This window comes from Dicentrarchus labrax, unplaced genomic scaffold (assembly GCF_905237075.1).
Source record: "Dicentrarchus labrax unplaced genomic scaffold, dlabrax2021, whole genome shotgun sequence".
Taxonomy (NCBI): Eukaryota; Metazoa; Chordata; class Actinopteri; family Moronidae; genus Dicentrarchus; species Dicentrarchus labrax.
The window spans coordinates 4,841,189-4,863,699 of NW_026136709.1; the positions used below are offsets into that span (position 1 = coordinate 4,841,189).

At 41.4% G+C, this 22,511-nt stretch overlaps 1 protein-coding gene across 1 annotated transcript in view; it reads right to left on the reverse strand.

Moving 5' to 3' along the window:
• The window catches only part of svila (supervillin a), a 54,332-nt gene that overhangs the window by 11,845 nt on the left and 19,976 nt on the right, over positions 1–22,511 (reverse strand). The window contains 16 exon segments of the mRNA XM_051411327.1: positions 312–467; positions 1,447–1,619; positions 1,732–1,909; positions 3,221–3,307; positions 4,205–4,288; positions 5,750–5,915; positions 6,866–6,919; positions 7,444–7,524; positions 9,482–9,535; positions 12,479–12,611; positions 14,809–14,992; positions 16,551–17,067; positions 17,901–17,957; positions 19,170–19,518; positions 21,328–21,464; positions 22,066–22,130. Coding sequence (XP_051267287.1) covers positions 312–467; positions 1,447–1,619; positions 1,732–1,909; positions 3,221–3,307; positions 4,205–4,288; positions 5,750–5,915; positions 6,866–6,919; positions 7,444–7,524; positions 9,482–9,535; positions 12,479–12,611; positions 14,809–14,992; positions 16,551–17,067; positions 17,901–17,957; positions 19,170–19,518; positions 21,328–21,464; positions 22,066–22,130 — 2,475 coding nt within the window.

The following is a 22,511-nucleotide window of genomic DNA, read 5'->3' on the forward strand; positions in this document are numbered from 1 at the left end:
AGCACTAGTGTGCCTTAAGTATAGTCTCACAGAGCTGTTAGCATGGCTGTAGACTCTTTCCTGTGAGTAACAGGTGCTACAACATGCATCTTTACAGTAAAAGTGTCCTTTTGATGGCCTAAAGGCTAACTCAACCCAACAGGGCCAACTATACATATATGTACACGATGATTCCAGTATTAACTCATAAAAAAAATGTTTTTATGAGTTAATACTGGATTCATCGTGTAATAAAATAATAATAGATGAAAAACTGAAGTGCAGGTGCACCTGTTTGTGTATGGTCAGAGCGGCCTGTTCACTCAACTGACCTTTGACCTGTAAGAGCATGAGTTTCTTGTAAGGCACAGCGCTGTTGTTGGACATCTGCTCGGAGATGTTGACGCTGCGCAGGTTGACGTTACTGAAGTTCTCCTTGCTGGCCAGACCGGCCAGAGCCACATCAGAGAAACCAGAGTTCTTATTCACTGCAGTGAACAGAACAGAGCACAGAGAGGGGACATGAGACAAACAGAAACAGATTTAACGCACCACAGTCTATTACATTTAACCCCTATACACAGATGAGACAAGAATGTAAACGACCTCTGAAGCTCGGAACTGAAGGTCTCTAAATGACTACAACAAATATAGAACACTCCAGAGACAGTTCAAGTGTTTTTATTGCTGTCAGAGGAGATGAAGGAGGAAGTTATGGGAGTAACATGACATTGACTTTGTGTCCAGCTTACAAACCACACTGAGCTATTGAGGACTGCTCTGTACAATGCCAGGAAACTGACTCCAGTCCCAGATATAGGTCAGTATAAGTCCAGAAGAAGCTCGAATGGGTTGATACACAGCACTGCGAAACAATTTATAGACTGTATAATATCAGTGAACATTTATTTTGTATCTGAGATTGAGATGTATGTTCTGATCTCTCTTATTTTGTAGTTGAAGTGGGAGCCTTCCACTGCATTCACTGGATAGGTGAAAGCATATTACAAAGACGAGACAAAAGCAGACAGACAGTCATTGCACTTGGCAATTACAACAATTATATCTTTTAAAAAAAGGTAGATGTGTTCATCATTGCATATCTGCAGGGGTGCATCTGTAGAAGCTAACATCTTTCACACCTTCAGCGACTTTTCACAACGCAGCACAGTGTGACAGAACAGTGCAAACAAGAAGACAGACAAACATGCAGTGCAGTTTATTTAAAATGTCAGATCACCCATGTGACTGGCCAAGATTGGACACCGGTTATTAAAAACAATTATACAAGCTGGACTGGACTAAATTCAAGAGATTGATTATGTACAGATTTTTCTTGAAAACATTCAAAGTTTAATATTGTAACATCAAGAGTTATTGTGCCAATTTAGAACAAATTTTGACAAATGTTGTATCCCTGAGTGTTTTGGTCTACACAGTTCCAGCTGCTCATCCATCCTCACTCACTCTTCTCAGCCTTCATCCTCTTGCTCTCCAGCAGGCCAATGTTGAGCCTCTGCTCTGTGTACTCGTGTCTGATGTCCTCCCTGGCAGCCAGCATCTTCAGAGGGTTCCTAGAAGCCTGGACGTTACGCGCTGGGCGCACAGCTCGCTTGTGCTGCACCATCTCTGAGGGCAGCCTGGAGGGAGGATAGAGGTGAGAGGTGTGAGGTCAACAAGTAAAAAGTAAAATCTCACGAGGATTATTTAGTCAGAGTTGTTACTTGGTGACATCTGGCAGTGACAGCTTACTTTGGGACCTGGGGACCGAAGATGGCATCGAAGTCGTCGTCTATCTCCACCTTATTAGTGATGACGGGAAGCTCCTCCATTTGGCGGTAGAACTTGGAAAAGGTTTCATCTTCAAGGGTCATTACCTCCTTTACCTTCTTCTCTGTTACTGTGATGGTGGCTTCTGGCAGTCCAGACACTGAGGAAAGACAAGACGAAGCCGTGTCAGGATCATACAATGTGAAGTATGAAAGTAGTAAGTTGTGCTTATTTATGAATACAAGCCTTTTTGTCCATTCTATTCATTTTTGACTATTTATTATTATTTTGAATGGTAGGGTGCGTCTTTTTCTGCACCGAACTGAAAATGGAAACAAATGCAAAAAAGGACCAACAGGAAATGACAAATTTGAGAGAGAGAGAGAGAGAGAGAGGAGGAATGGCTTGTATCAAGAGTTCTTGACAGAATTGAACATGGAGATGTTGTAATCACAGTATATATCCATAAGCACCTCAATAGCAGTGAGTTAAAATTCCATCTTTAAACATCAAGACATTAAAGCTGCAGTAGGTAACTTTTGTAAAGATAACTTTTAACTCACTGCTGTAAAGATGCAGCATATATACCATGATTACAACATCTCCAGTTTGATTCATGGGGAGACCCTTTGATACAAGCCATTCCTCGTCTCTCTCTCTCTCTCCCCCTCAGTTCCTGTCATCTCTACTTTAAGTTTACTTTACTTTTTACTACTATTTGCTCACACAAAGTGTTTTGCTAAAAATGTATTCTTTCAGTTGGCATGGATGAAAATTTAAAATAGAGGTAGGCTTAACATTGTGGCTGTAAAAACGTTGGAATAAAGTTGTTCTTTTATTTGATCTTTTGTGCTCCACACTGCAATTACAGACTGATTTGACATGAGAACAACCTTCTCAATAACTGAAAACTAAGCCATTCGCAGTGTTTCATGGTTTAGCTTTTTTTCCTGTTGTGCATAAGAGATGATGATTAAGGCTGAAGAGGACATTTAACCTCTCTTTGTGCATATTTAACCTTGCGCTGCTGAAGCCTTTTAACGCAACTGCCTTTAACTCAGACTTGTTTGAAGTGATACTGTAATTTGACTGCTGTTGTGCATAAAAATGACTCTAGTGCTTATCCAAACATGAGACTGACATGTTAAATTACATCATGAGGTCCATGTCTATCAAAACAAGCTTGCTGCTACCAACGGTAACCACAGGTGTCACCGAATGCCTGAAATATGTGCCTGGAAAAAACACCAACAGAAGCTCTCATCAAATGAAATATAGTGAAGTAGACAGAGAATGCTGCATTTTATTCATGAAGTTTTGTCTCAATCAGATAGGAATGAGATTCAACTTCTGTGTGAATCTATAATTGGTTTCAGGGTTATAAAGTGGAACTGTTTTCCCGTCGTGTTAACAGTGTGAAAGGTCTGATTCTATGCTCAGTGGCTTGTACAGCATGGTGAACAAGACTGACCTTTACTGTTGAGCTTGCCAAGGAATGACTCCAGTTTATCCAGCTTCATGTCCGACTCCAGGTTCAGATCTGGCACGGCCTTGATCTCTGCACACAGACACACACACACACACACACACACACACACACACACACAAAGACACACAGACACACACAGCTGTTAGAGACATAAATTTACTCTGTGTTTGCTTTTAGCACAGAGGCCATCTCTGAACAGGCAGTCTGATGTTCTGTTGTTCAGAGTCACACTTGTTGACTTTGAACTGTGGCTGAGCATGAACAGTTGCATACAGTCACAATGAAGCCAATCTGAACATATGTAATTCACAACCACAGCTGTCAGTCACAAGCATTTTATCAACAGTTAACAGCCACTAAATATGGATTCTTCTGCACTTCAGACTCATGCATATATGGCAACACTATCCCATGATTTATATTCTATTAGTCTTTGATGACCTAATAGAAGTCTCACAGCAACATCAGCCACATTAGTGTTGATGATATTTGTGGTTTTGGTGATGGTAATGGACATTGCATTCAGTGCAACACCAAAAATAAAGGGAATACACCTTCGTTATCAGACATCTCCTCCATGTCTTTGGAAAGAGAAGCAAAGACAATCATTACACTGTGTTCAAATACAATCCAAGCCAGAAAAAAAAACCCACAGTGAAACAACTGTCAGCTCAATGTCTCAGAAATCACATTAAACAGATGTCCATCTAAATTAAAGATGTTTCGGTTGATTAACTGTATGCAGAATTCGTTTTGGAAAATGTGTGTCTGCTGACAGTTGAGGATGTAACAAAGTCATGTCATTAAGTCTAAATCAGATTGGAGCAGCAGCTGAGCACTCCAGTCTTTAATAAGGCAACTAAATGAACTGAACTGCTCCACATGACAGCAGTGTGACATAACAGGTAACCAGAGGACACCAGAGTGTAGTATGGGCAGAAAAGCAGTATAAAAATTAAAACTGACCTTCCTGTGGTTTGGAGATGGCAGGGCTGCTGTTCTTGGGTTTGGATGACACTGAAGACTGGAGGGTCGAGGGGGAGGCCAACCCTGTTGTATGAACACAGACAGGCATGAACATCCAATGACCCAAAAACACATGGCGTGGTTACTGTGCTCTATGTCTGGTATGGCACATACAATTTGAGAAAAATAAGTTTCAGGTCAGTTTTATGTCAAGATTGGAACATTACCAGAATATTGGTTCAATTTACACCACAGAGCAAGTCATTTAATGTTATTAGGCATATTTGTAGACTGGCACTTTGCTTAAGGCCAACTAATGTAGCATGAACACAGGGCATAAACAGACCTTCAGGGTGAGGGGTACGTGACTGACAGAGCTAGCTGAGCTAGCACTACCATTAATGAGCTAATCTGCTAGCGTGTATAGTGTCACTATTGGTCAACTGGCACTGAGCTATTACATGTGTTACCTAATAGATCACGCTAACTGTGGGTTTGAAGATGTTGCTTTATGAGCAGTTGTTTGAAAAAATGTGGACACACATTTCAGTAGGACTGGATTATAATTTAAATCCTTTTCCTACAATGGCATTGTGCTGTTCCCTCATTATGACATATTCTCCAGTCAGATATTCTGTGATGCAGAAAGTGATTTATTTTGAAGGGACAGTTTTGAAAATCAGATTAACTAAGTTATGTCTGCATGAATAATTATTATGGATATAAATGTTATATTTTGGAGGGAAGTTGGAAGTTTATCGAAATTGAATGGAAGTGAAAGAATGAACAAACATTGCAGGTTGACTCACATGCTTTGTCCCTATTGCTATAAAGAGTTTTATTTATTTTCAAGGACATGCACTTTTTAAATTTATCAATGCTGGGAACGGCTACGTGTCTTGACGTCGGTTTGTGGGTTTAAATAGAAAACAACAGGTATGTGTCTGTATAGGGTCGGGGACCAAAATGTAGTTAGAGCTAGTGAGCGGATGGTTGAGTGAAGAGGTGAGCGACCGTCATATGCTACATAAAACGAGGAATTATAAGCAGCAGTAGTAAAGGTCCCCTTCTGTTGGAACTGTGCAAACAGTCATTGTTTACTACTTCTTAACTGCTCTGAAGATGGTTGAGGCAAAAGTTTCTGATGCTAATCCTTCCTCTGCCTCTCTCCATCAGCCATAATCTGGCCAAACCCATCGACTCCCCCAAAGCACAGATTAAACCTCCCAGCAGCTGCCCCTTTCTGACCAAGCCTGGAGCTAATAGGGAACAACTCCAACCATAAAATAACTTTGCGCCTGGGCAGAGTCCTCTCAGCTGCTACTCTGGCCTGATGTGTTTGGGTCTGATGCAGGGAAAAGGAGTCATTAGTCAAGTGCTAATTGAAAAGGGGGCTTTGGAGGATTCAGGGCAGAGAGCTGAGACTGATCTGTGGACTCTGTGGTGTAATGACTGACTGCAATTCAGTGAATGTGTGCATAAACCCCTAAGCAATGGAGAGGAAGTATTTGTGTTTGGTTTGTCGTCACAGCAATGCCTTCTGACCTTTCTTCACCATGCGCGCGGCCACAGTGAACTGGGTGGAGTCGTTGGCGGCTCCGTAGCCTTTGGTCTTCCAGGCCTCCTCTTGGGCTACTATCAGCTGTTTCCGCTCCTGGATGGACATGTGGGCCTCGATGCTCTGGCACTCCATTTCAGCATCAGCTATTCTCTATGAAAAGAGAGAGACGCTACTGTCAGAGACACTGAATACTCCTGATGCACTGAAAGTTAAAGGAATAGTCAACCTTAGGGTACATGTGCACTGTGACATATCATCAGGTTGTCATATTCGATACATTCCAGGAACCACTTTAAATCAAACTGTATCTGTACTACTGGCTTTTTATCATAAAGCACTTATTAATGGCTTATTCTGCATGAGAATATTATACAACTACAAGGCCATTACCTAAGAGTTTTCCTTAGTTAACATGCTAATTACTGTTTATTGATGGTAAGGAAGTTCCTCAAGACTTCACTTTAGAATAGACACTGTAAACACTTGAAGTTTGTGTTGTTACATATGAATAGACCATATTAATGAAGTGTTATTAAGGGAAAATTACTATTCTTCTGTTACTACCACCGTTATAAAGGCACATATTAGGCAAAGCATATTAAGATGTTAAGTTCTGTACACAACAGTAAAAGGAAAAACACACAACCAAACAACAAGATGGAACCAGCACTACATCTTACATTGCCATTTGCTGTGACAGTGATCAAGTGTTAAAATGTGGAATTTCCTTTAACAGCAAGAATGACATCAAACAGACAATGTGGCCAAGCAAAATAAGTACACCAAAGGGGGATAACTAAAACACAAGAAGCACATTAATCCCTGCGTCACATTGAAAACAAGCTATTTCCCAACATCTAAAGGAAAATAATTGATTATCTTTTCTTTCTGCTGGTTGCACAAGACTGGAGAAATGTTTTAGTGTCATTTGTGAGATGGAAATGAAAGTTAAAGTGAAGACAAAGAACACAAGCAGAGCAGAGTCTTTTAGTGACGAACTACAACATAACTCCAACACCACTGCGTTGACTTTGACTGGAGAGGGGTAGCTTGGGGGTGGGGATTGGCGAGAGCGCTGTATACAGTATTAACAGGGTCACCTTCCGTCTCCAGGGGTGTCTCTCATCCACCTGCATGGGTCTGGGAGATCTGGCCTTCACAACCAGAGGTGTGGGGGTGAGGAGGGCAAGAAAGGATGAGGATTTAGAGATATGGATGAAAAAGATGGTGGAAAATGTCCAAGCTCAGCACGGGCAATTAGAAGCTGCAGGGGCTGCCATGCTGAGTTCATAGGCAAAGCAACAAAGCTTGGGGACGGGGAGGAATATTTAGTGGCATGAAACAAGAGGAGGGTGGCTGTGAAGGACTGCAGAGCACTACTGATCATAATGTGCACTTGCTGTGGTCGTTTTACCACAGTGGATGCAGCCAACGGAGCAGAAAGACTTGGTTTGTCAAGTCTGTTTCGGGGTGAAAGGGTTTGTAATGTGAAAGAATGCAGTGCCAAAAAGTATGGCTGACACTCTCCATACAGGGTATTTCAAATCAAGTAGTGAAGTGGCAACTGAAAACAATGGGCTTTGTGTATGGGTTTCAGGGCTTGTTCAAGTAGGTGGAAGAGGGGAAAAGCAAGCAAAAGGTCAAGCAATGCATGCGGCAAGAGCTGACAACATCCTACCTGACTGGCTGAATCATCAGGGGAGGGAGTATGGAAAGGAGGCTCAGGAGGAGGAGAGAAAGTAGAGGCAAAGACCGGCTCCTATAGAGGCGGGCCATGGGGAGAGGAAATACACACACAGAGATATCATCAAGTGTACAGCAGCTGCAGGGCCGTAGCCAGGATTTTAGAAATATTGAGGTCATGGGATCAAAAAAAGAACCCCACTTGGCACTCCAAAGACTTTACACATGAAGCTCAGCTTACTGTGAAAACTGTATAATGTCGCCTATTAACCCTGATGATGTCATAGTGATAGCATCAGGGTCTTCTAGGCTTGGGCTTGGAGACAACACATTTATAGCAGCAAGCATGTAACAACCAGGAGGTGTAGAGTTAGAAAGAGGTAGGCGGTGCATATTGGGAAGTGTAGGATCCAGTGTGTTTTTGGAGCTTTCCCCAATGTTAGGAACTCAAAGTCAGGATACCTCAGCCTCTGCTGCTTCAATTTGGATCTTATCCTTTTTTAACCTGTCTCTCACAAGTACCCCGAGTTTATGAAAGTTCAATACTTAATTTAAGTAATACAAAACCACTATTAATTAAATTGTCTTGGCCACCTGCGTGCAGTGTAACAAGCTGTAAACAACACTTACATATTATTATTTTATGTTAAGGTTGTTATGGGGAAATTATTAATACTATTATCTGTATCTGTTAAACCAACTAAAGTTATCTGTATTCATATCTGTACTCGGAATGGGCAGGGCTTAAACCGGACATGGTTTGGACTAACTGGAAGTTGTTAATTTAAGCCTGAAATTGATGTATGGGTTGATCAGAAGTTGCTATTTTGTAAACTGTTTACAGAACAGCCTTGGAATTGCTGCTATATTTATGATATTTTAAATTACATTTTTATTATTTTATTATTAATACTCGTAAAAAGTACATTATCTGGACCGGATACTTGTGTCATCACATTCAACACTACTATTTACATATCTAGAAACATCAGTACCTATTTGGAGTCATGTTTCTGGCCACCAGACAAATGTAAGTATAGCATATTCTCGCATATTTCACTCTGTTTTGGGTTCCACCAACTCATCTCCAGCTACTCTCCAACTTGGTCTGCTGTTAAGGGCAGAGCTGGTGGAATTCTCAATGGGTTGTCAGTACGAAAGACCCCTTTCACATAATACAGAGTAAGTTGATCCATTGTTGATAAAAATATGGATTAGTGCAGCTTTAGTTTATTAGATTTTTGCCTAAAAAGTCAAATTTTAAGATATTTAGTCTGCTTGAACATTATAATCAGTCTTAATAATCCATCAGGTGTCAAATTTGTGTTATTAGAGTGTAAACTCTTCTTCGTGTCATTGAACTGCTGCAGTCAGAGTAATATTACCAAGGGTAGCTACAGCCCCGAGCAGCTGGACTGGAGAGGAAACATGAGGCAGAGCAGAGAAGTGTGCCAAACTGCTCGACTTTAATGTCAACAAAAGTTCTGGCCTTTGAGATTTTGGAACAGGGACAAGGATTATAGTCGTACTCCAGCTTTCATACACAGCTCACACTACCAATAAATATCTCTTACATAGTTGCTGATTAGAGGCAAATAAAGATTATATTTCCGAAACCAAATGTGAAACTTTAAACACCACAGTGTGTGAGAGAAATCCTCGACACAGTCATAACTCTGAAACCAGAGGTTGAATTAGTGAAGCACAGTACAACACCATCACCAGAACTGTAAAAAGGTATACCCACACACACCACCATCACCAATACCACCACATGTACACACACAAACACAAACAGATGTTTGAATGTGTGTTACATCCAGGATGTATTTATCAAGACAGTGTGTTAGCAGCCAGGAAATGGAGTTAAGGATGTAGAATTTAGATGACTAATCCAATCCAATTTAAATGTGCTTGATAAATACCACCGCAGTGTGTGTCTGTCTGTGTGTGTGTGTGTGTGTGTGTGTGTGTGTGTGTGTGTGTGTGTGTGTGTGTGTGTGTGTGATTCTGGCCGCGCATGCTGGCCTTACCCACAGCTGGTCGGACACAGCGAACTCATCGATCATCATCAGTACTTCATCATCCTACAGACAAGCAGCCGCAGGAGAGAAGGGACATATTTTCTGAAGGCTCTCTTGTCCCGGGAAATAATATCATGGCCAAAACACACGATCAACTACCTATATATCCAACATTTGGACTCTCTGAACTGTTATTTTCATTTTAAGGCCCTTTAAGTTGCTACATACTCATTAATCACCAACTATTTTGATCATTAATAAATGTGAATATTTTCTGGTTCCTTTAGTCCTTTATGATAATATATTTTGGTTGTGGATGAAACAAGGCATTTGTGGGCTTTGGATCAACAGTGATACAAATGTTTCGTCATTTTCTGACATTTTATGGACCAAACAACTAATAAATGAAGAAAGTGTTGTAATCGTAATTTGCAGCCCTAAAAAAGAATGGCACTTTCATCAAAAACCATGTCCTGGGTTGGAACAATGGGAGTCTTTATTTGCTCTACTGTTGACATTTGCTCAAATTTGGATCTGCCTGATCTTTAGTTTAGTCCTTAGTGTTGCTCTTCTTTGAACTAAAACAGGAAATTGACTGAATTGTGTCCACTGGTCCTGGTGAATGAGAGGATAAAAACAAGATGAACAACTTCCCCTTGACCTCGAGTTAACTATCACTGGAAACTGATTAAAAAATGTCTTGATCTGATTTAAACATCACGTAGAAAACATTTGGAAAAGGCCATCCTTTAGCGTAACAGATTATTTGCAGCGGCATCAGAGCATCAAAAGCCAAACTCTTCCTGACCTTAAATGAACTGAAAACCTTAAACCAGAATATGTAGAGGCAGAGCTGTGGAGCTGAGCTGAACAAACCCTGATAAGCAGCTGGAAACAAAAACAGCCCTGCTGCTGTGGATGGTAGCTGTTGTGAATATGTCTAAACAGAGAGGTACCGTCCAACCCTAACCCTCCCTTTAAAAACAAACAGAGGTAGCCGACACAGAAACCCACTCAACATGCAGAGGATGAAATGAGGTTTATTTTTTTTTAAGAAACGTAAAGGACATGCAAACAGAGACAAAGGCAAACAGAAAAATGAAAGGTTTCATGTAACATGCAGTTCAGTGGAAAGAAAGGTTGAAACCAGGCGAGACAGAGGCTACAGTACACAGGACAGTTAGTCATTACGGTCACTGACTCTTGACAGTTAGTCGAACAGTGCACACAAAGTAATTACTTTCTGAGTAAAAAAATTCACATCTCAATATCCAGCAAAATTAGGCTTTCAAATTGAGCTTAATGCGACCTTGATCATCTCTAATCAAAATAACTATAACAAGCATACATCAGATATTCTATAGACAAACTAAGCTTATGTATGGAAGTCTGTGGTTGCAAAAATTCTAATCAAATTACTTCAAATTCAAATTCAAATTTAATTTTCAATTTGTGCATGGATGGATGTATGACAAAAGTAAAATCCAATTTCATCTTGAAAATGCAGAACTACTATCAAAATTCAATTACAATAATAAAGATTTCTTGTGTACTCCTAAGCATTATTGTGAAAAATTGGGGCAGTAAAATTCTGCAGTAAAAGGTTACATGATAGTGTTCAACTATTATATCTGATTCTTGTAGATTAATATTACCGCTGCATTAATGGCTATATTGCATTTCACCGCAGTAGATGTTTATGGTAAGCTCATTAACTACTATATTGTTTGATAGTTAAATCTACAGCAATACATATTCTAAAGAATATGTGTATATCGAAATATGTATTGTATATCACAACACAGCCTAAAAACATCAAGATATTATTCATAAGCAATATCACCCAGTCCTAACTGTATGCAGATAATGGCAATGAAATTAAATTAAACGAGAAATGGATATTTTCTAATTACATACAACATTAAACATGAACTTGAAAGAAATTGCAAACAGGATTTTTGCATTTGAGTTATGTCTTTAATTTAGCTTATCACTAATGAAAATAAAAATGAAAAGACCATTTCACATTCATTTTCATCATCACCATGGCAGTGTTATGCTAATGGAGAATACTGAGAATTATTTTTCAACTGAGTCTTCATTTGGATTTTCATTTTGGCTGTTTTTTTTTTTTTAAGATAAAAGTGAAAAATGAAAATTTTGATTTTACAAGATTATAATTGAACTCCTATTGTCCTTCATCAGGTGTGCACAAATGAAAAAAATGACTTTTCAACTGAATTAAATAATTTCATTTTAATATTGGCAGCCATACACTTCCTTATGCACGAAATTAAAACGGCATGCACAATAATGAGCGACTGATCCAGGTACAACAGCATCTATTCTACTGCCATGACTGAAATAAATGCTTATTAACTCTTACAGTCAAAAACAAGCAACAGCTGTGTGTGAGACAGAACGGAGGAAAGACACAAAGAGATCAAAAGACACAGACATGGACATACACAACCTCTCTGTTTATAGATATCCAAAATTGTTACCATGTACAATTTGCAGATTTCTACTGCAAAACTGGTTATTTAATGGCTGTCATCACTCTGACATTCCTATGACTCCAGAGTTACATGATCAAAAACATCCCAAGAACTCTGTTTAGACTTCAGAGGCTGATACAGGAAATGCTTGCTGTCATATTGCGACACTGTGGATCAAATCTAATTACTGAAGCCTCAGTGGCATGTCACTGCCACTGTATTAGTGCTGCGTTAAAGTCTCATGGGCATTAAGTGGTGAAGTGACAGTTAAAAGCAGCTCCCTGCAGGCGTTCATGTGTTTGAACTTGTTTTTTGAAGTTGAAATCAGAGTCACAATACGGATGCTCCTGATAAGTAGTTCACTGTAGAACTTGCTACCATCTTTTAAACATGACGTGAATGGCGTGTACAGTCACGACTGCGTGAAACACATAATATAACAGACACGATAGACAGACTGCCTGTCGATGTGTACAGTCAGCAGTGAGTGTGCAGGTCAGGTGGTTACCTTCGTTTTGAAGCTTTGCTCCACCTCCCAGAGCTGAGCCTGCTGTTCACCCACGGCAACCTTCGCCACATCCTGCTTCTTATTGATCCTGTTCCTCCAGTCCTGCTCGCCGCTCTTCTTCAACAAGGCCACTCTGAGGGGCGAGAGAAAGCAGAAAAAGAAGAGAAAAAGTTATAATAAATTCATAAAGTTCATAATAGTGGCAGGGGTGTGTCCAGAGGAGGGGCGTGGGGTGGCCACCCCTGAAATCTGATTGTAATCCCATTATCCTTACCTTTTCAACTCTGCACTCTTTCAGAAGCTGTAGTGGGCTCCATTTTAAGGTTAGAGTAAATATACGAGTATCATATCAAACTAGATGACCTAACATATCCATTGGTACCAACCATGTCATGAAAGTATGTCTGGAAGGGGGTTAAATAACCTACAATAACCGAGATGTTGGGATTTTATGGGAACTTCAGTGCTGCAACTCTTTCTCCCCAGGCGCAGTCACTTCCTGGAGTCTTGGCATCAGTGGGTGTCATGCAACCAGCAGCAACTGCAGGATCTAACTAACCCAACTCTCACCAAATAGTGCATAGTAAGCATATTTCCCAAAATATCAAACAGTTCCTTTAAGATCACTCAAAATTTGACTTTTGCAAAGATTTAGCCAATGAGCAATGAGGGACACATCAATACCATCACCACAGAAAGATACTAGTGTAGAGCCAATACAAAGAAGACAGACAGCCCTTTGCACAAGGTCACTGCAAGGTTAGCACTTGTTAAAACTGCAGTGTTGCTTCAGCTGAGCTTTTAACTCAACCTGTCACAACACTGAAGCCACAAGGAAACGTGCCCTTTAGTCTCATCTACGGGACTGTTTACAGTGAATATAGCACACACACACAGCCACAGTTAGCCACAGCAGCCACTGGTGACAGCCAAAGTACAATTAAACATAAAGATCACTTAGAGACGTTAGTCAGTGTAACTGGAGCTGGAAGAGTATTTGACACTCTTTGGTTTAAACATGGAGTTAAAGCAATAAGATGCTGGAGTTTATTTTTGCTGAAGAAAATGTAGGCCAAACAGTCGGGGAAGTGGACTGTATGACAAATACTAACTCAAAATCACGGTCTGGACATGCAGAAAATAAAAAACCGGGGTGCCGTATAAAGCAGATGGAGGATTATAAGATCACAAACTGAAGTATAGTGTGACAAGAACAGAGGTTCAATTATTGAGCTCTCATCTCTTGAGCAGGGGAGCAGACAAGACCCATAATGGAGGGGTCAGGCTGTTTGGCAGTGCCCTCTGCCCCCTCTCACAACCACCCCTCTGTGACCCAGTGAGGGGACGTCCTGTTCTGCCCCGGGGGGCTCCAAAAAACAGGATAAAAGTAACACTGAATAGATGTCGCAAGCTGTATCTGGGATACAGATCCCGCCTCCACTAGAAAACCCTTTCTAAATGACTCAAAGACGTCCTGAGGTGGTGAAAGAGCGAGTGAGATGGGACAGAAAGTACAAGGAGCAGGCAGGAACAGGCGACACACATCCTTTAACACCAGCTTACATGTACTATTCTATTATGTCATCAATCAATCTAGAGCGTATCGTTTGCTTGTTAACACATGACATAACTAGACTATTATGTAATCATTTCATTTGTCTGGGAATCCAATATAGAGTGTCAGTTAAAAGTCAAAGATACATGATAAAATTAAAGTTTTTAATTAAAAAAATGTGTATCTAATTATTAGTATCATTATTATGTTTCTTCATTGCCATGAACATACACACACTGTAGTTTACCCCACATACATCAAATGTGTATAAATGTGCAGCTGTCAAATGTACTATTCCCTCCTGCTAACATCTGCTAGACACTACATTGTCCAGCTGTTTTAGGAAAGATATTCTATTTGATTTTAAATGCACGTATTTGTATATGTTTATATGCTGTTTTTAAAGATGCACATCTTCAGTAGGAACCATTGGGCATGGGCCTGAGGGCCACACTTAAGTTGGAAAGTAGAAGAAAGTAGTTGAAAATGGAAAAACAACTACTAACCCACTAACTTGCTCTGTTTCGTCCTTATTATCTCAGTCTCCATCTAACCCACATTTTGAGCAGAGAATGAAAGGGAATCTTCCCTTCACTCAGCCTTTAGCTTTGTTGGCCTTATTTGCTGGCCAACTGATGCAAAGGGAGATTTTTTTAGGCCAAGCAGATGTAGATTCAAATGTACATGCAGGAAAACAACATTCTGGATGCACGAAAACAAGAAAACAACAACTCTCCAAACTTTAAAAAAATCAGTAAGAGCAGCCGGGGCTCACCTCTCTTTGATGGACATGTGTCTGGCCGTCATCATGTCGCTCAGCTCTTCTCCGTCCTCGAGCTGAACCGGACCTGCTGTGGGTCCGCTGCCGTCTATGTGTGCGTCTGCCGCTGGAGGCTGACACACACTCTGGGGCAGACCAGATACCGCTCTGGATGTTACCACAGTGGACTCCAGCAGCTCTGTGAGCACGAGCAGACACACAGAGGAGTGAGTAAAATCAATAACGTGACGGCAACTACAGAAATGTTAACATGGTTCCCACGGTGGATTAGATTTAAAATGGCATCGTTTTCTGCTTAGGAAGGGCTTATGTGAATAAAAAGAGGTGTGAAACAGGATTTAAAATACATTGTGCAAATTGATCCATTTATCAAACTCCCTGATAATCATTCCTTGTTTAGCATACACCCTTCCAAATAACTCAATATCCCCAAATCCCGTGACTACAGGGTTTTGCGTAAAGGTACAGTCATCACTCTCACAGTGCAAAGTAAGCAGCACAAAAAGGCGTGGGAGTGAACATCTTTCATGCTTACCAAGAGTCTCTGGTATCTGCGCTGCTTTTCACAGCTGTAAACCTCCCTGCCACAGCTGTAATCAAATAGCCCACGCTGCTTTGTAGAAACACTGAAGCTCTACTGCCTGCTTTTTGTGTGTGCATCCATACTGCTCTGCTCCGGCCCCACTCCACTGAACAACAGCAATCATCTGACTGATTCCTGTGCCGTCTGAAGTTTTGCACCGACAGAGCCAATCAAAGTGTTTGGCTCGGAGTTACTGCTGCTCAGACATAAAGGAAGCCCGTAACCGCAATCTGAATGTAGCATTTTCACAGACAACACACAGGCAGGAAGTGTGGTTGTTGACTGTGGACTGAAGTTGACGTCGGTTTTTGTTCAGTCTTACAGTTTGCTCTTTAAATATTTAAAGCCTACTTCACTCTTCTCTCCGGCATCGCTGTCTTCTTTCAATTTTGTTCTGTTAAACCACAACCACTTAACAAATATGACTTTTTCTTTATAGTGTAAAACACATAAAAAAAACTTAGCTTTATATGATAAATGCTAATATCAGCATGCTAACATGCCCATAATGATGGTCATGTTTAGCATGTTCCCCATCTTGTTTAACGTATTAGCATGCTGACATTTGATAATTTGCATCCTTTCTTTCTGTTAAAAGAAAGCCAACCTTGTACAGCCTCTTACTTACAAAAATATTTGTATTCTTTTGTGGATAAATTACATTAAAAACCAGATTTAAAAGTGCTAAATGCTAACATGACAGTACCATGACAATGCTAACATGGTAATGTTTTGCAGGTAAACTGTTCACTGTCTTTTAGTCTCTAGTGCTTTAGCATGCTAATATTTGCTAATATCTTCCGTTAAAGAAGGCTAACATTGTACAACCACTTCCTTTGCTTACCACAAAATTCTTTGTCCTCCTGGATGGATAACATACATCAAAATCCAGATTTTAACATGCTAAACGCTAACATGAAAAGATTATGACAATGCTGAAATTGGCTGGTGTTCATTTAAGTCTTACAGTCAAACTTTAAATATCTATAGCCTTCTTCCTCCATCTATCCACCACTGTTTTCATTTTATTTCTATTTTTTTTCCAAAACTAACATCCAACACCCGCTTACTTACCACAGAATGTTGGCACTAGTTCTACAATATAAAGGAGGCAGAGAGTAAGAAGCTCAGACATCCTCTCTGCTGCTCTTACCTCCACTGATGGCCCTGCTCCTCTGACTGTCTGGATACTGTCCTTCCTCCCTCAGATACGCCTCCTGCCACTCCTGGAACATGTGCTTCTCTGAGCTCTGCACGGCCACCCCCCCTCTGTCCAGGCGCTGCTGCTCCGCCTCCTCCTCGTCCTGCTCCCCCCTCCTCTCTCTTCCAGTCTGGGGCTGGGGCAGAGCGGCCTGCCTGATCGATCCCTCGGGAGAGGGCAGCTTCCTCTTCCCTCCTCCAAGATCAGCTCTGTCTTCTTCCCTGGCATCGATGTGGTACCTCTGGTGGTCCACGGAGTCCTGGGACCTCCAGGCCGGGTCGTCGGTGTGGCGAGGGGGCAGGGACAGGTCAGAGATGGAGGGAGGGAGGGGCTCGACCCGGGGTGCTGCTCTGGTTATGTGGATGTCTCCGGCGTGGTCAGTGGAGACGGTGCTTCCTGCTCTCAGAGCAGAGGAGGAGGATGATGAAGTAGGGAGGTGTTGAAACCGAGAGCCGGTACCATTCTGAAGCTGTGCAACAAGGAGGAAGACATAGGCAAAGAAAGAAGTGGGTCAGTTTGTCACAGAGGCTGAGAAACGGGTCGGGCAAACTGCACACACACACACAAAATCGAGAGAATCACGCTGACTAATCAGCGCCTGGCTGACTCACTGCACTTCCTGAGCATCAAAGGGCAGCCTATCTCGCCGGTCAGTTGCAGCCCACATCACAAAGCCATGCCAGCAAACCCCCACCCCCCACCCCCCACCCCAACGCACAATGCATCCAGCTGTAGCCAATAGACACACTTCCCACATTTATAACCATTACTTCATATCAAAAACACGTGAACTAACCTGACATTTTTGCAGATTAAATGAGAAGCAACAGTAGACATCCATGGAAACCACTAAACTGCTGAGAAAAATCTTGCAAAATCTTTTACATAAACAAAGTTGTTTAACTCCTTTTTGCTTGAGTTTTCTCTCTCATGCATCCCCTCCCTGACACAGTTGCCAGTTTGGAAAGGGCTGATGAAAAATAGCTGCTGAGGCGCTTTTGTTCTCCTCTCCTCTCACCCCGGAGGCATCCTCCGAGCCCACAGCCTTGCTTGAAATACGGCCGGCAGCATCACCCATCAACACACCACAGCAGGACTATGAGTCACAGCTTACCCAGAAGCCTTGCCATGCACTGTACATTCATAGTGAAATCACACAACATGGATACGGGCCAGTAATGAAATGCCATACAGCACGTGTTGTTCACAGAAACGTATGCTCATTTCTGAGAAGAGTGCTCCAGCTGTGTCAGCCTCCACTGTCTCAGGCAAATGCATGGTGATTGTTCAGAGGAACCTTACTTGTAGGTGCTCTACGGGGCTGTCACATAGTTCCTGTTCATCTATGTCTGAAGACTCCTGGGGCAGAAACACGCACATGCTACAATGCATGGTTCATGTATTCTCTATTTTGAAAGCAGGAATGGGTCATACTGTACCTGACTGAAACTCTCATATGCTTCATATTTTAATCTTAAAATCTTAAAAGACCAGTGTGTAGGATTTAGTTGGATCCAGTGGTGAGACTGCATATTACAACCAACTGAAACACCTTGTGTCAACGAAGCGTGTAGGAGAAACTATGATTGCTGTGAAACTCGCAAAAAAAAACCCCTAAAGGCCCTATCTGCAGCCAGTGTTTGGATTTTCCGTACTGGGCTACTGTAGAAACATGGTGGTTCAAGGTGGCGGACTCAGCAGAAGAGGACCCACTTCCTCTGTAGATAAAAACGTCTCATTCTAAGGTAACAGAAACACAACTTATATAAACATATATGAATTTTATTTTCCATTTCTGACAATAGATCCTCCTAAATGTCACTCACTGGACCTTTAACCTATCTTATGGCCTTGATTTTTACTTATTATTCCAATTTAGTTTTTCCATATTGTAATTTGACCGTGGCTACTTTTATCTACCCATCTACAGACATGCAGACCGTCCATTATGGACGAGGGATTTCCTCTTTTCCCACTAAATGTTTGCCTGTGGAGAAAAGTCCACAGTATTTCCTTGCAATGTTCAACACATGGAGAAATACACTTATTCTCTTTTTTGCTGAGAGTTAAATGGGAATATTAATACTACCAACACCTCTAAAGCTTATTAATCAACACATAGTACCTCATTTGTTTATTCCATGCACACAATGTAAAAACAACAGTTTTTACAGGCAGAAATCATTTCTCCTCGGGTGCGGTTACCCCCAGAAGTCTCTGCTTTTAGCCTGGCATTCTCACAGTGATGAGACTCCAGACAATCATTGTAACTGCCCATGGTACACAGTAGATTCAGAATGTCACTTCCATAAAACCACAGAACATTAGTTTTTACATTTCAGCTTGTGCACAGAACAAACACCAGCCTATTCCTTTAAAATTATATTTATATAAGTGTATACAGCATAAAAATGATACCTTATAGCTAAAAATATGGTTTTTTTTTAACAGTTATATCTAGAATAATATATATATATAATATATAGAATAAGAATAAGACTAGAATAAATTAAATACGTGAATGAGAAAAGTTATTCTACAGGATAAACTGCAATCCTGTTCCTCCCCTACCTGCTCCATATCTCCCAGTGTGATGGGCTGTGTCTGGTAGCGAGCGTTGGCCCTGCGCTGGCGCGTGTCCCCTCTGGTGCGGGTTACCCTGGTGGGAGGCTGAGCCAGTCGGTTGAACAGCGCCATCTTTTCTGCTAGGCTAAGGGTGCAGAGGTCAGGCTCCTCCTGACCCTGGCCCTGATCCTGATCCTGGTACTGGTACTGACCCTGGCTCTGAATGTGGCTCTGACCGTGGCTCTGGTCTATTTCCTCGACTGTGGACACCGGCTTGGATCTCTGGACCTCGTGAGTATCCTGCATATGCCGGGCCTCCCGGGCGGCGGCGTTCTGCTGCGAGGTTGCCTGCAGGCTGAGGGCAGGATGACAGCCAGAGGGGAAAAGAGGTAGGAGAAAGGGAGACTTTTGGTAAGCATGGGAGGGGCTCATGCAAGCTAGGAAGTGGCATGCTACATGGCAGGCAGCAGTGAGTGAGTCATGCCCACCACAAACAAAGCTATAATATTAAGTAAAATCCCTGTAGTCTTCTTAAAGAATTCAATCATGTAGTTTCCTCCGAGCACACAGGAGGGCACCAAAACTCAAAAAAACAAACACTGTGCATTAGGACCTCACACTCATTCACATCCTGTAGGGTAAAACCCACTTGTGAGAATACCACTCTGAAAGAACGCTGTGTCGTGGTCAATGAGCAGCATTCAGTAAAGATCAGTCAGTTAGTCACACACTGTGGGTCGGTGCGAGCGTTCATATTCGTGCCATGTACCTGTATGGCGGGACAGTGCTGCAAACTAGGGTGGGGCTGGGTACGTGTGCTACAGCAGTGTGAACAGTCACCGTGTGTGGCACGTGAGTGGGGACGCTGCAGTAGCCAAGGACGGGGACAAAGTCACAGAGAGAGAGGTGACAGAGAAAACACACAGGTGACAGAAGGGAATGAACCAGATGATTTCCAGGTAATTAAGAAAATGATTAACTGAGGCTAAGAGAGAGGAATATAAAGCAGAAAGAAGGCTGAATGTTTAAACCAAAATTTAATTTCAGATATTCATGGAAGTTCGGAGTCATGGCCAGAGCGGAAAATGTCATGGATAAGCTATCAGGTTGACAATATTAGAAATACTGCTATTTTTCTATAAATAATAAATAATTTAGGTGAACTGACCCTTTAAAGCATTCTAGTTGTGCTTAATTTAATGAATAGTTTGCCACACTCTCGTTCACTTTCTTCTTGAGCGTTAGATTAGAAGAGTGATACCACTCCCATGTGCTAAATATGAATCTAACTACCCTAGAAGTTAGCTTAGTTTAGCATAAAGATTGAAAGCTAGGGGAAACAACCAGCCTGGCTCCCTCTCAAGTACCTCTAAAGCTCACCGAGTCACCTGATGCATCTTGTTTTTGTTTTTTTAAAGATGCAGTAGGTTACTTATGAAAATAACTTCTTGTCATATTTGCTGAAACTTTCACTATATCCAATATAGTACATAAAACAGATAATCTGTGAATAAATCTGGTTCCTCTGATTTATTCTAGTGCTCCTAATGGTATTGGAGTACACCAGGCCTGAACAAAAACAACCAATCAGAGCAAAGAAAGATATAAAGACGCTTTGGTTTGGAGGCTTGAAGATAGTTAAATGTTTAGTCTCATTCCCAGGGTCCCAAAGCGTCTGTATTTGACACCCTGGGAATGAGACCCAACAATCAACTATCTTTCTTGGCTCTGATTGGTTGCTTTCCTTCAGGCCTGGTGGATTCTTGCAAATACCATCAGGAGTGCCCAAATGAGCCCGAGAAACCTTATTTTTTATCAGATTATCTGTCTCATGTCCCACTGTTTTTGAAAAATATAGGGAAGGTTTCAGCAAATATGACAAAAAAATATATTTTTATAAAAACAATTACCTACTGCAGCTTTAATGTGTACACAAAATGGTCCATGGTTTTATGTAGAGTTGCATGCTGTAATTATTTCTTGGCGACCAACGGCTAAGGGCAGTGAGTACCATTCTTCAGTTTTTATGCTGAGCTAAGCTTAACCCCTTTTCTTGGATCTACTTTCACACAGACCTAAAAGTGGTATTGATCTTCTCATCTAACTCAAAAAGTCTAACTTTTCCTTTAACGTCAGCTTTAAACGAAGTAACTTCCAGACTTACGTGGCAGCGATAACTACTTCCTCAGTGGTGACTGGCTGTGTTCTGGATCGGTCTTGTGTCCGTCTTAGTCTCCTGTCCACTGCTGCATTCCTGGACCGCGCTTTAGGGGCTCCGCCATCAAGGCTCTTCTCCAGTTCCTGGATAGAAATGTTGGAGTAAACATGAAGAAACATCATAGCTCAAAGGTATGTTCCACTTCACCTGAACTCTAGTAGGTAGGTAAGTTCAATGGGTTGTTGTGAGGTTGGGTTACAAGTGACAGACTGATGAAACATTGGCTTTGACAAGAGAATATTTGCAAAGAAAGTAGCAGTTGGTGCGATGACTGAATTGGCTGCTGGAATGAATTACCGTAATGGTTTGAAGAATTTGCATAACAGTGATTAAAGACAGATGATTGAGTTCATTATTTGTAATTGTATCAAAGCTGTTTGTAAATGAACGTTTCTACTGACTTGAGCTTAAACAACTAAGACTACACAACATGTTTGAGGCCAATTTCACAGAAGCGGAGTAAAGTGTACTCAAATACTTGTTCCTGTGGAATGCCTGTGCTGAAACCAAATCATGAGTATTTCCAAGTTTTCATCTCTAAATCCTCACAGGAATCAGAGGACAAAGGACAGACGGAGTCAATGTTTGTGTCCTTGATTGGTAGCACATTTCTCCGTACTTGGTGTCTGCAACCAGCATGTGCTCAGTGGAAATGAGAGGGCAAACAGGATAGTTGAAGCTCACCCTGAAGAGAGAGCGCTTGGCTGCTACGCTCAGCTTGGCCCGTTCATCTAGCTTCTCTTCATCAGCTTCAGAAAAGAGAGAGAAGAGGGGGAAGAAGACATCAACTAAACTTTTCTCAAACTTACAATTCTTTATTTTAAATTCTAGCGAAGATATCAGAGTTTCTAAAATACCAAATATGTTAGGCTGAAGGTTGGGGAAATGTGTCCAAGATTATGCAAAATATAGGAATATTTCTAACTGATGGAATGGTGCAACTAATACAGAATACATAGTCACACACATTTTTCAAACCTTAAAGCTACTTGAGGGAGGGTGAAACATTAAGGGGTTAAATATGATCGCCACTGATTTTATACATAAAGGTCAGTTTACTCGTCATGGAGAATAATACTCATAGCCTATTAAAACAGGAAGATAATGTCTTCGGAGGCTCTGGAGAAGCT